This window comes from Sturnus vulgaris, unplaced genomic scaffold, assembly GCF_052056855.1.
Source record: "Sturnus vulgaris isolate bStuVul1 unplaced genomic scaffold, bStuVul1.hap1 Scaffold_1032, whole genome shotgun sequence".
In the NCBI taxonomy this organism is placed as follows: domain Eukaryota; kingdom Metazoa; phylum Chordata; class Aves; order Passeriformes; family Sturnidae; genus Sturnus; species Sturnus vulgaris.
This window is the reverse complement of record NW_028275939.1, coordinates 8,027-21,103: the sequence shown is the minus strand read 5'-3', so window position 1 is coordinate 21,103 and position 13,077 is coordinate 8,027. Positions and strand designations below refer to the sequence as shown.

Sequence of the window (13,077 nt, the reverse complement as noted above, 5' to 3'; positions counted from 1 at the left end):
TATGAGGCTCTGCCTGTTTGTCACCCACTGAGATCTTTTCCCTGCTTGGGCCATTGGGAAGAACCAGGCTGGAGGGATTTGGGGCAGAGCTGACCCATGGTCTGATCGCTGGTGAGCCTGGAAGAGCTGTGTGCTCTGTTCAGCTGCTCCATAGGAATGTCTGGATTTCCCATTCCTGAGCCATCGCTGCCCAAATCCAGGGAGCTGAGGTCTGACTGTGGAATATTTTCGTGCCAAGGTTTAGCCGAAGTCAAACATTCTTCTGGGAAATCTTTAAAGGGTTTGGGGTCCACAAACACCTTCTCCTGCCCCTGGGCAGTGCCAGAGCCTCCAAGAGCTGGGAGTTTGTGAGGGGAGATGGAAGTGGGAATGTGCTGCTTGCTTCCTTCATGACTCTCATCTTCCGTGCTGTTTGTGCTTTGCCTTACATCCAGGTGGGAAGTCCTAGGGTCTGGATGGGCTAGGAAGGGAGGGACAAGGTTGGAAGCCACTCCTGATCCTTCACATCCAGAAATGTGGGGAGAATCCCGTGGGCTGGTAGAGTGAGTGGATTTAGGTGTAAGGGTTGGGATGTATGGTGTGGGAATGGGGGTTCCCTGTGGTGCTGAGAGGCAAGGGGCTGAGGAGATCTCCAGTATTCAGAGAATCCGGTGGTTCCTGCCTGGATCCAGGGAGCCTCAGGGTGGCATTTCTCTGCTCCTCAGTCGTGGAAGCCACCAGGATTCACCCGAGGCAGCCAATCTCCCTGGATGGACACAATCATCATCCTCTTCTCTCCTGGAGTTATCCACTGTCATCCCCAGTTTTATCCCATCATCCCTGGTGTTATCCTGTCACTCACAGTTACATCCCCCTGATTGTAGTCTGTTGTCAGCCCTGACTTTCTCCCTTTTCATCCCATTTTATCCCATTCCTCCCCACTTCATCCCGTCATCTCCCTATTTTTATCCTATTCCACTCGCCGCGTTTTAGGCCCTGGCATATCAAGATGAGGCCCTCGGGACAGGAGGAGCCATCCTCTGTCCTGCTGCCAAGCCTGTTTCCTCTGATGATCCACAAAAACACCCCGGGGCCAAGCGGGCCGAGGGAGGCAGGAGATCTGGAGCGCTGTCAGTGGCACTGACAGTGGCACATGAGTCACCGGGTGCCCGAGGATGTGGCACTCGAAGTCCTCGCTCCTCCCGGGGTTGGGGCTCACCGAGGGCCAGCCTGGATCCTGGTGCTGCCCATTTCTCAGGGATGCTCCTCGACTGCCAGCCTTGTCCTGCACTTCCATTCCCCCTTTGAGGTTTTTTTTTTTTCCTAACAATGAATGTCATAATTACTTCTCAGCTCCTGGTTTTCTAAATCCTTCGCTGTGCTGGCACCACCAGTGCAGAGTGGTCCCCATCCCTTGTTTTCCAGTCCGAGGGGTGAAGTGCTAATCCTGATGGATCCTGACATATTGTGAGACTTGGGGGTTGACACCCTGGAAGCTGGGACTGGCTCAGCTCGTTGCAGGGGTTGCAGGAGGAGGGGAGTTCGGGGAAGGTTGGGGCTCTGAGAATGTTGGGATGCAGCACGAAGGGGCTCTGGAACATTGGAATGCCGGTGAAGGGGGCTCAGGGAAGATTTTGCTTCTGGGAGCACCCCAGCCCTGCTCACTGTGCGGGCCCCCCACCCTGAACTCAGCCGGTGCCAGGAGCACCCAGCACTCCACAGCCCTGGGGATATGGGGCTGGAAAATTGCGGGTCCCAGTTTCCCACCCTCGGGAAACGATCCATGGGAAATAGGGGTCGGTTTGGGCATCCCATTCTGCGATGTGCATCTCCAGCCCTAACCCCCCCCCCCAACCTCTAAAATAATTAATCGGGGGCTTTTGTGTCGTGCTGTAGCCTAGGGGCCGAGTCTGGCCAGCCCAGGCGGGGACAATTTGATCCCAAAAAAATCCCAATCCAGCCCCGCGGAGGCCGTGACTCAGCCGTGACGGGGGCGGGGGGCGGGCTGAGCTTCACCGAAGGATCCGGGGAGAGGTGGGGGGTGGGCCACGGGCTGATGCCCCCATCCCACCATCCCAACCGCTCCCCTCCATCCGCAGTCCCCGGAGCGGCTCCATCCCCGGCAGCTCCATCACGGGGACCCTGATCCCGCGGCAGCTCCGCTCCCTCATCCCGGGAGATCCATCGCCCACCTCCCCTCGGTGGGGCGAGCCCCCCCCTTCCCCGCCGAGCCCCCCCCGGTTCGGAGCGTGCCGCGGTTGATCCCTCCCTTGCCGGGGCTGCGCCGATGGACTCTGCCAGCGCTCTGTGTGTGCGGCGGAGGCTGCGGCGGTAGCGCTGCTCCTCGGGAGCTGCTGTCGCGCCGTGTCGCTGCCAGAGCACCCTCTTTTCCCCTCCCGTATCCTTTCCCAAGCATCCTTCATCGCCGGAGCATCGCCGGAGCTGGAGCGGGGCGAAGGCTGAGCCAGGTAAGGGGGAACAAAACGGGTTTATACCCTACATCCCCCCCCCTCCCCGCAGCTTTAATCGGCGTCCTCGAAACCGTTGATGGATTCGGGGTTCGGCTTCCCTTTCCCACTTGCTGTGGCCATTTTGTCCGGGAAATCCTGCTCTGGAGCCCGGCTCTGCCTTTGGCTGTGCGTTTCTGGGGGCTCCTGTCATCTCCCGCGACGTCCTGTGACCGCAGAGCAGCCGGAGGGGATCGGGAATTCGCCGCAGGGATGGGAGGGGGGACTGAGGGGGGTTTTGGGGAAGGGGTAGCAGGGTGGGTGTTGAGGAGTGACCTTGGACACGAGCGATTTCCAACTCTTCCCCCTTGTCGCCATGTTCCTGGCGTTCCGCAGGGAAGCTGGGGGCTGCGGGGGGGGTGTGTGTGTGTGGGGGGGGGTAATGCAGACCCCCAGCGTGGGAACCCCGGGGGTTTTGGAGGGCACGGTTGCATCAATCCTTGGCTCCGCTTGGATGCGTGGCAGGGGGAGATGGATCCAGATGCCATAACCTTGTCCTGAGCTGTCCAACGCCACGACGGGGCTGCAGGGCCAGCGGCATGTTCAGCCCCTAGACGGGCATTTTTTGGGGACCTCCCTGACTCCTGCATTTCAGGGGACTGTGGTCTGTGGGATTTCTGGCTCTCTTGTGGCATCAAACCCCTGATCTATCCAGCACTGGCTCCTGGCGTCGTCTCGGCCGCTCAAGGCTCCCTGGTTTGTATGGATGCTCTGTCACGGAGCCAGCGGTGACCTTGCTCCCCAGCCCATCCTCTTCCTCACCCTGCACCCAGCCTCTCCTGCTCCCCCATTCCTTCTCCCGACCCCCGACACCTCCCGGTGTATGGAATGCCGGCCCCACATCGGGAGGTTCCAAAGGGAGCCACAAGCCTGGCTAGAGCAAAATGACCTTGGTCACGGGTTGGCCCCTTCCAGGAGCCTCACAGGCCCATGGGACCCCCAGGGAGGGGAGGACATGGGGGAAATTTGCCATTTTATCCCGTAAAACCACCTGCCTGGCTCTGCTCAGGAGTGGGGGCCCATGCTGTGCCGCAGCCCCCCTCCCTCCAGGATTTCCAAAGGACTAAATTTAGCGTCCCTGCGTGCCCTGTTCCCTCGCTTGGGCAGGGGGGGACACGTCGCCGGCTGCGTCCCTCTGCCCGCAGCTCCTTCCCACCTCGCCAGTGATAAAAATAGCACTGGGGGGGTCACGACGGCCCCTGCGGGGTGGAGCAGCAGCATCAGGCTGGGGGGCTGTGGGTCCATCCCTGTCACGAGCCGAGCTGGGCTCTGTGCAGTGGGTGTGGGGATGCTGGGCTGGGGAAAGAGGGGGTGGGATGCTGAGATGTGAGGGGACAAGGAGATGCCACCCCCAGATATCTGGATGTCCCTCTCCTCCCCCAGGGGATCTGTGGTACCCCCAGCCCTCACTGGCCGGGTCAGCATCTGCTGGTGCTGGCATCTCCCGCAGTAAATCCTGCCTGGGAGCTCCCGCAGTGAGCGTGGCCGGGTCACTGTCACTCAAGGGACCCCTCCTGGACCCTGAGCCACCCAGCCGGGGCATGGCGCTGCTGGGAGGGTCTGGGGACCTCCATGCCCTCAGGGGCTGATCCCCTTATCCTCCTTGTGGTGCCCAAAGAAATGGGGGGCTCCAGTCCAGACCTGCTGATGGCCTTGTTTTTTTGGGGGATGGAGTGGGGATGCCCCTGATGTCCCCCCAGCTCCCCCTGTCCTTTGGGATGAATGCAGAAGGGATGGATCCAGGTGGGCTGGAGGGTCCCCGTGAACTGTGGGAGCTGGAGTCCCCCAGGTGAGGGGAAGGGGGCTGGCATGAAGCCAGTGTCTCTCAGCCTGTCCCCACTCCAGCACCTACTGTGCCCCATGGTGACCCGTCTGCCACTTCGCGGGGGGCTCCCCAAATCCTCCTCTTTTTATCTGAGATGGAGAAAAAGTGCAAAGTGGAATGGAGGGCCACTACCACCCAGCCTCAGCGCTGGTTGTGTCTGGGCTTCCAGGTCCAGGCCGGCATCCAGGGTCCTCCCGCACCCCGTTCCACGGATGGGTAGCGCCACCTCCCCTCTCCCCGCACTTCGGGCCTGAGGGCGCAGCCCCCGAGCAGAGAGACCCCCCCTGCACCCCCAGCGCCCCGTCCCATCCCGCCGGCACCATGGACGAGTCGTTCCGGGACCGGACCGCGTTCATCCGCGGCGCCAAGGACATCGCCAAGGAGGTGAAGAAACACGCGGCTAAGAAGGTGAGCCGGGGCATGGACCGAGTGCAGGATGAGTACACCCGGCGCTCCTACTCCCGCTTCGAGGAGGAGGAGGACGACGAAGACTACGCACCCCAGGACGGCTACTACAGGGGGGGCGAGGGGGCCAACGAAGAGGAGGGGGTGTCCAGCGACGCCACTGAAGGCCACGACGAGGAGGATGAGATCTACGAGGGCGAATACCAAGGGATCCCCCGGCAGGAGTCACTAAAGGGGGGGGAGCGCCTGGGGACCGCGGCGGCCGCCGGAGCTTTCGACGACAGCGAGGGGCAGCGGAGGAAGGACCGGGAGGAGCTGGCGCAGCAGTACGAGCTCATCCTGCAGGAATGTGGCCACGGCCGCTTCCAGTGGACCCTCTACTTTGTCCTGGGCCTGGCCCTCATGGCTGACGGCGTCGAGATCTTTGTGGTGGGCTTTGTCCTACCCAGCGCCGAGAAGGACATGTGCCTCTCCGACTCCAACAAGGGCATGCTGGGTGAGGAGAGGGGCACGGGGAGCAGGTAGGGGGATGTGGGAGTCGTGGACAGGGGAGAGTCACGGGATAGGGGGAACAGGAGGGTCAGGGCCACATGGAGGGGCACTGGGAGATGTGGGGGAGTCCCGTGGGGGGATATGGGGATACAGACAGACGTGGGGAATGTAAGGGGACACAAGGACATGTTGAGGGAGCAGAGAAGCACAGGAGGGCAGGGACACAGGGAGCTGGGGATGAAGAGGTCATGGGGGCTCAGGGAGATGTAGGGGGGTCATAGGGGCTATGGGAGAACAAAGAAGAATTGAGAGGCCACGAGGCCATGAGGTATGGGGTCCAGGAAAGGATGTGGGGCAAGAAGGAATGCAGGACCCCTGGGCATAGGGCTCCCACCATCCTCCTCCCAGTCCCACACTGGTCCCCGACATGAGCAATGGCCAGGGGCAGCTGCAGGGAGTGAGCTCAGGATCTTGGGCTGATCAGTGGATCCTGAGACTGGGTTTAGGGGGCCGTGGGGGGCTTTGTTTGATTGCTTCCCCCTTCTCTGTGATGCCTGCCAGAACCTGACACCCACAAATCCCAGGGGGTACAAGTGCCCCCCATTCCTGAGATCTGGCAATCTTGGGACAGGAGGAAGGGCTGGGGGTGGGGGTCCTGGGGGCACATCTTCCCCCCATGTCCCACAGTCCCTGAGCAGAGCAGGGGGACAACCCCGACCACCCCTTCACATGGGATTCTGTCCCCTCCCTTCAAGGGGACCCAGAGCCTTGAGCAGAGGGTCCCTGCCTACGCCCCCCTCCCCAGTGCCGAGGATGCTCTCCCTCCTCCAGGTGACTCGGGCTGCAGGTTCTTGGGTTCCCTGGGCCTGACCTCGCTGTGTGTCCCCCTCCCCAGGACTCATCGTGTACCTGGGCATGATGGTGGGCGCGTTCGTGTGGGGCGGGCTGGCCGACCGGCTGGGCCGAAGGCAGTGCCTCCTCATCTCCCTCTCCGTCAACAGCGTCTTCGCCTTCTTTTCCTCCTTCGTCCAGGGCTACGGCACCTTCCTCTTCTGCCGCCTGCTCTCAGGCGTGGGGTAAGGGGGGGCGCAGCTGCGGAGGGACCCCCAGAGCAGGGGCTGATCTCCCCCCGTGCGGTGGGGCGCGGGGCGGGGGGGTGATGCCACTCCCTCCCCTCCATCTCCAGCATTGGCGGCTCCATCCCCATCGTCTTCTCCTACTTCTCGGAGTTCCTGGCACAGGAGAAGCGCGGGGAGCACCTGAGCTGGCTCTGCATGTTCTGGATGATCGGGGGCATCTACGCTTCCGCTATGGCCTGGGCCATCATCCCCCACTACGGTAGGAGCCCTGGGCCGGTGGCACACAGGGGGTGCTCCGGGGGCTCGGCCCCACCACCGTGTCCTGTCCCTGTCCAGGCTGGAGCTTCCAGATGGGCTCTGCATACCAATTCCACAGCTGGAGGGTCTTTGTCCTTGTCTGCGCCTTCCCCTCGGTCTTTGCCATTGGGGCGCTCACCACGATGCCTGAGAGCCCACGTTTCTACCTTGAGGTAGGGGGGTCCTGGGGGCGGAATTTGAAGTGAATCAGGGATCTGGAGTGGAGGGTGGTGTTAGGGTTCCTCTGGAAGATATTCCCCAGGGGTGGAGATGGGGCAGCCCCAGACAGAGACCCCCCCAAGACAGAGACCCCCATGGGGTGGAGAGGCCTGGACAGGGAAGGCCCAGGGGGGGGGGGGGGGGGTGGGGGGGGGGGAGGAGGGGGCAGGGGGGAGACTGGGCAGGAACGCCCCAGAGGGTGGAGATGATGGGGGAACCCCAAGTGGCTGAGGGACCAGCAGGGAGGGATGAGAGACCCTGAGGAGGTGATGAGGATGGTGGAGGGATCCCCAGGTGGGTGGCAGGACCCAGTCAGGGACTGCTGATGGGGTTGTCAGGGTCCAGTCTGGGGTGTCCCAGGGTGACCTGTCCCTGCCCTCATAGAATGGGAAGCACGACGAGGCCTGGATGGTGCTGAAGCAGGTCCACGACACGAACATGAGGGCCAAGGGCCACCCTGAGAGGGTCTTCTCGGTAAGGACCCCCAAGGCTGAGCCCTTGGGGCCCCCAGCATCCCGAGCGAGGGTGGGGTGTCCTCCAGGAGCAGAGCTGCAATTCCCATCTCCGGGAAAAGCACCACTCGGGGGATGAAGTGCTGCAGCAGCAGGTGGGGATGCTGAGGCACAAGGTCCCCAAACTGTCCCACCCACAGGTCACCCACATTAAGACCATCAAGAGGGAGGACGAGCTCATCGAGATCCAGTCGGACACCGGGACGTGGTACCGGCGCTGGCTGGTCCGATGCCTCAACCTGTCCCAGCAGGTGAGGCCGGAGCCACGCAGAGGTCCCTGTGCCCCGTGTGCCCCCTGTCACCTCCCATGTCCCTCTGCAGGTCTGGAGCAACTTCCAGCAGTGCTTCGTGCCTGAGTACCGGCGGGTGACACTAATGATGATGGCCGTGTGGTTCACCATGTCCTTCAGGTGCTGAGGGGTGGGACTGGATGGGATGGGGTGGGGTGGGGTGGGATGGGATGGGATGGGATGGGATGGACAGCACTGGATGGGATGGGATGGGATGGGATGGAATGGAATGGAATGGAATGGAATGGAATGGAATGGAATGGAATGGAATGGAATGGAATGGAATGGAATGGAATGGAATGGAATGGAATGGAATGGAATGGGATGGACAGCACTGGATGGGGTGGGATGGGATGGGATGGGTGGGATAGGATGGGATGGGATGGATAGCACTGGATGGGGTGGGATGGGATGGGATGGGATGGGATGGGATGGGATGGGATGGGATGGGATGGGATGGGATGGGATGGACAGCACTGAATGGGATGAGACAGAACAAATATCACTGCAATAGCACAGGCTGGCACTGGCAACTCAGAGCTGGCCCTGGGAGCCCTGGGCCAGCACTGGGAACCCCAGGTGTGTGGTGTCTGCTCACCCCTGTCTCCGCAGCTACTATGGGCTCACCGTGTGGTTCCCGGACATGATTAAGCACCTACAGAGCATCGAGTACGCATCACGCACGAAGCTCTTCACGCGTGAGAAGGTTCGGCACTTCACCTTCAACTTCACCCTCGAGAACCAAGTGCACCGTGCTGGGGAGTATTACAACGACAAGTGAGTGAGCAGAGGCTGAGCCTGGGGTTGCTGAGCTCAGCACAGGGGTGGGGGGCATCTGGGGCCTCCCTCCTGTCCCCCCCCCCCGTGCAGGTTCATTGGGCTGAAGATGAAGTCAGTGACGTTCGAGGACTCGCTCTTTGAGGATTGTTACTTCGAGGACATCACTTCCAGCAACACCTTCTTCAAGAACTGCACCTTCATCTCCACCGTCTTCTACAACACAGGTGAGGGGATGGAATCCCCGGGTGCATGGAGGTTGTGACCCACCAGGGTGGCCCCCAGGGTTTTGATGGAGGTGGAGGTGAGCCACCAGGTTGGAGGAAGGTCAGGAAAGTCCCTGAAGGTGGCCTGATGGAGTTGGGGACCAGTGTGGTCCCCAAAGGGGTGGTGGTGGAGGTGTGATTGTCCCAGTGGGTGGGAGGGACCGGGCAGGTGTGCAAGGAGATGGGGTGACCCCCGTGGCCCACTCTTCCCCTAGATCTCTTCGAGTACAAGTTCATCAACAGCCGGGTGGTGAACAGCACGTTCCTGCACAACAAGGAGGGCTGCCAGCTGGACTTCAGCGACGACAACAACGCCTACATGATCTACTTTGTCAGCTTCCTGGGCACCCTGGCTGTGCTCCCTGGAAATATTGTCTCGGCCTTGCTCATGGACAAGATCGGCCGCCTGCGCATGCTGGGTGGGCACTGGGCCTGGTGTGCCTTCAGCAGGGTGGGGCTGGGGGGGATCCTGGAGGTTCCTTCCGGCCCAAACCAGGCTTTCCATCTTCTTAACCCACCTGCTGGGTCACTTCATCACCATCACCTTTTGGGGACTACCCCGGTGGGTCACCCCACCTCCATCGCCCCTTTGGGAACCTTCCTGATCCTCCTCCCAGCTGCTGGTCACCTCCATTTCTGTTGATCTCTTGGGGACCTCCCTGTCCCTTCTGGTGGGTCACCCCCATCTCCCTGTCCCTTTAATACTCTCAGCCCCCCTCAGTCCCACCTCCTGTCTCAGTTCCCCTGTGCTCTGACGTGTCCACATGTCCCCCAGCCGGCTCCAGTGTCATGTCCTGCATCAGCTGCTTCTTCCTGTCCTTTGGGAACAGCGAGTCTGCCATGATTGCTCTGCTCTGCCTCTTTGGGGGGGTCAGCATTGCCTCCTGGAACGCCCTCGACGTGCTCACCGTGGAGCTGTACCCCTCCGATAAGAGGTGGGGGCCTGGAAGGGAGGATTTGGGTGCAAGGAGTGAGGTTTTGGATGCTGGGTGGGAGGTTTCAATTGCTGGAAGGAGGTTCTGGATGCTGGGTGGGAGGATTTAGGGGCTGGGTGCCAGGTGTGGAGGTTTTTGGGTGTAAAGTTGGGAGGCTTTGAGTGCTGGGGGCAATATTTTGGGTGCCAGATGGGAGAGTTTGGGCTCTGGGTGATGCATGTGGATTATCAGTTGGGAAGTTTTGGATGCTGAGGTACCAAGTGCTGGGTACAGGTCTTGGGGTGCTGGGTGCCAGGTGTGGGTTACCAGCTGCTCAGTACCTGTTTCTAGGTGCTACCTGCCAGCCCTTGGCTGCCAGTTACTCATTTTGGGGTGCTGGATGCACATTTAAGGGTTTTGAGTTCCCATTTTGGAGTGCAGGGTGACCGTTTCAGGCACGTGCCCGCACCTCTGCAGGTGCCCCCCGAGGTCGGGTACCCACCCCTACCCCCGGAGGTGCCCCCACCAACCCCAGCCCTCCTCATCCTCCCCAGGACGACGGCGTTTGGGTTCCTGAACGCGCTGTGCAAGCTGGCGGCCGTGCTGGGCATCAGCATCTTCACGTCCTTTGTGGGCATCACCAAGGCTGTGCCCATCCTGTTTGCCTCAGCCGCGCTGGCCCTCGGCAGCTCCCTGGCCCTCAAACTGCCCGAGACACGGGGGCAGGTCCTGCAGTGATGGGGGGCTGGGGGAGAGGGATCCCCTCCCCGGGGTAGCCCCCCCAAATCCAGCATTTCCCCCCTTCATGCCCCTGGGATTAGTCGCGTTAGACACTGTGAAACGTCTTCTTGGAGCATTTTGGGATCTTTTTCATTTGCACTTGGACCTGACCACCCCCCCCCCCCAGCCCCTCCCAGATCCCCCTGTACCCCCAAAACCTCCTCGACACCTCAAACTGCCCCCCTGGCCCTCAAAACTCCCCCCCCGACTCCCTGTCCCGCCTCAACCTCCAATACCCCCTCAGCCCCCCAGTTTCTTTTCTTGGTGTCACCCCCTATGTGAGTTGCTGCTCATTCCTGGGAGGCTGTGGAACAGGATTTAGGGGGGGCCCTGGCATCGGAGGAGGATGACACAGGCCCTCCGAACCCCCATAACCCTCTGCATCCCCCCAAATCCCTGCCGAACCCGGGAGGAGGAGGAGGATGAAGTCTCTGGATGTGGGGGGGGGGGAGAGGGTCCCCCTGTGCCTCAGTTTCCCCATCCCTGTGGAGGGCATTCAGCAGGGTCCCCTAAACCCCCACGGATTTGGAGGGGGCATCTGGGGGTGGCCTTGGGGTGCCTCAGCAATGCCTCGGGGGGGACACAGGATATTGGGGTGCAGAATCCCCTTGGGGCTCCCTGACAATTTTAGGGTGTCCCCCCCTTAAAGCACATGCCCCCCCCCTTTCCCCCAGGATGCCCCCACTTTTGGGTGCCCGACTTTCAGGGTGCAAAGCACAGCTCCCCCCCCTCCCAGCCACAGCCCCAGCCTTTGGTCTCATTTGGGGTACAGCAGCAGCGAACCCCCAAAACTGCCAGTTAGTGATTTTTAACTGATTTTTAAAGGATTTTCCCTATTAGAGGGAGGCTGGTGTGGGTGAGCAGGGGTGCGGGGGGCTCCCTGCATCCTCTTTTCCTCCTCCCAGCCCCTTTCCCCTCCCTGCATCCCCGTGTCCCCCCACATCCCCTTTTAACCCCTCCACCACAACACTCCCCTGCACCCCCTTTTACCTCCCCCCAGCCCAAAAACCACCAGCGGTTTGTAAAGCACAAACAGCCCCTACCCCCAAACAAATTGGGGTACAAGGGGTCCCTAGTGCTGTGCCCTCCTCTAAAGAAATCGGGGTTCAGGGGGGTCCCAGTGCCGTGTCCCCTCCAAACCTGGGGTTTGGGGAGGGGGGTCTCCCATGCTCTGCTCCCCCCTGCCCAATCAGCCCCACAGGGCAGGGCAGGCTCGGCCAGAGCCAAACGGGAGCCCCAATCCCCCCCTCCATCCCCAGGGCAGCCCCCTCCCATTCCAAGCAGCCCCCGTGTGCTTTGTCCCCTCCTTGGTGTAGCTGGTCCTTGGGGCCCCCCCCGGCCCCCCTGTAGCTCTGTCGTGCCGTGCTGTAGTTTCAGGTGTTTGTAAATTAATTAAAATGGAAAAAACCATCCCAAAAAAAAAAAAGCACAAAATTACCCAAATCCCCCCCACCCCCTCCAAAGGCTTCTCCAGACTCAGCTGCCCCTCAGAACACGTTTATTTAAATCGATTCAGACATTAAATGGGAGGGGCACCCCAAAAATGCCCCGCAGGGTGGGAGCGGGGGGTGGTTGTGTGGGTCCAGGCTGGGTTGATGGGGGGGTCTGGGGGTGGTGTGGGCTGGGGGTAGGGGCAGAGCGCGATGGGGAGGGGGTGTCACCCCCATTACTTTCGCCCCCTCCCAACTCCAGGCTCCGTCTGCTACGCTCACACCGGGCTGGGGGTCCCGTGCTGTTCCTGGGGGGGGGTCTCCGGGCTCTCACTGCTGCCCGGTCTCCTCTCCCCCGTCCCCGCGGCGTTGTTCCCGCTTGGAGCCCCCCAGGCAAGGGGGAGCGGGGGGAACGTGGGGGTCGCTCTCCCACTGCTCGGGGGTGCGGGCGATGACTTGCAGGGCGTGCAGGGGCCCGGCCAGCTCTGCCCGCAGCGCCTCATGCACCAGGCGGTGCCGCTGGAGCGGAGGCAGCCCCGAGAAGCGCCCGCTCACCACCAGCACCCCGAAATGCGTCTCGGCGCCGGGGGGACCCCCGTGGCGGGGGGAGTCGTCCCGCACCTCCAGGTGCGTGGGCTGCAGGGCCGCCGTCAGCTTGGCACGGATGGTGCGGGCCAGGGGCCCCCCCATGGACCCCCCGGCGGCCGCCAGGAGGGGACCCCGCATCGGAGAAAGGCTGCAAGAGAGACAGGGGGGGATATTTAGGGGGGGATGCAAGGATAGAGGCCTTCTCGTCCGCCCCCCCCCCAGGTTTCGGAAGAGTTTGGCGATGTTTGGGGGGGCTGAAAGGGAGAAGAGGCTGGAGGAGAGGGCGGGGGGGGGACACAGGGATTGAAATGGAGCGTCCGGAGGATCGTACGTGGACAGTGGGGACGGCAGGAGGGCTGAGTTAGAGGGGGCTCTGCGCTGTTACTGGGGACGGTCAGTCTAGGGGAGCACTGCGGGACCAGCTCCTGCCCCGGGAGTGGCGGAGAGGGGCGCAGGGGGTGCCCCGGGGCTCTTTCGGGCTCGAAGCTGCGGAGGAATCTCAGAGCAGCAGAGAAAGGCCTGACCCATCTCAGCCCTCCCCAAGCCGGGGGTGCACCCAGCGCCTCCCCTATCCCCCGCGGAACCAAGGTCGGGTACCCCGCGCTCCTCCCGCAGTCCCCGGTGCCGCCGGGGCCTCTCTCACCGCCCGCTCCGCTCCCGCCGCCCGGGATCGCCCCGCCGCCGTCACGTGACACCCGAGGACACGCCTCACGTGAC

The 13,077-nt window shown here is 62.1% G+C and overlaps 2 protein-coding genes across 4 annotated transcripts; one reads left to right on the top strand and one right to left on the bottom strand.

Annotated features, from left to right (window-relative positions):
• Nucleotides 1-2,307: 2,307 nt before the first annotated feature.
• LOC106862382 (synaptic vesicle glycoprotein 2A) lies at nt 2,308-10,415 on the top strand. Of its 2 annotated transcripts, XM_014891350.2 has the most exons (14): nt 2,308-2,447; nt 3,082-3,182; nt 4,481-5,212; nt 6,104-6,284; nt 6,395-6,546; nt 6,624-6,757; nt 7,188-7,277; nt 7,456-7,566; nt 7,637-7,725; nt 8,218-8,382; nt 8,476-8,609; nt 8,864-9,067; nt 9,424-9,583; nt 10,117-10,415. In XM_014891350.2, the coding sequence occupies exons 3-14, from the start codon at nt 4,633-4,635 to the stop codon at nt 10,298-10,300; spliced, it is 2,184 nt and encodes a 727-aa protein (XP_014746836.1). In that variant the 5' UTR covers nt 2,308-2,447; nt 3,082-3,182; nt 4,481-4,632; the 3' UTR covers nt 10,301-10,415. The 2 variants fall into 2 exon arrangements, with proteins under 2 accessions (XP_014746836.1, XP_088013676.1); XM_088157550.1 differs by lacking the exons at nt 2,308-2,447; nt 3,082-3,182; nt 10,117-10,415 and adding an exon at nt 9,686-9,850 and having other exon boundaries at nt 4,600-5,212; nt 9,424-9,644.
• A 1,546-nt stretch (nt 10,416-11,961) lies between these two features.
• Nucleotides 11,962-13,077, bottom strand: LOC106862347 (bolA-like protein 1). 2 transcript variants are annotated; one of them, XM_088157553.1, is made up of 2 exons: nt 13,004-13,077; nt 11,962-12,508 (listed from the first exon to the last, which is right to left on the bottom strand). In XM_088157553.1, exon 2 carries the CDS (start codon nt 12,496-12,498, stop codon nt 12,103-12,105), a length of 396 nt encoding a protein of 131 aa, XP_088013679.1. In that variant the 5' UTR covers nt 12,499-12,508; nt 13,004-13,077; the 3' UTR covers nt 11,962-12,102. The 2 variants fall into 2 exon arrangements, with proteins under 2 accessions (XP_088013679.1, XP_014746785.1); XM_014891299.2 differs by having other exon boundaries at nt 12,958-13,062.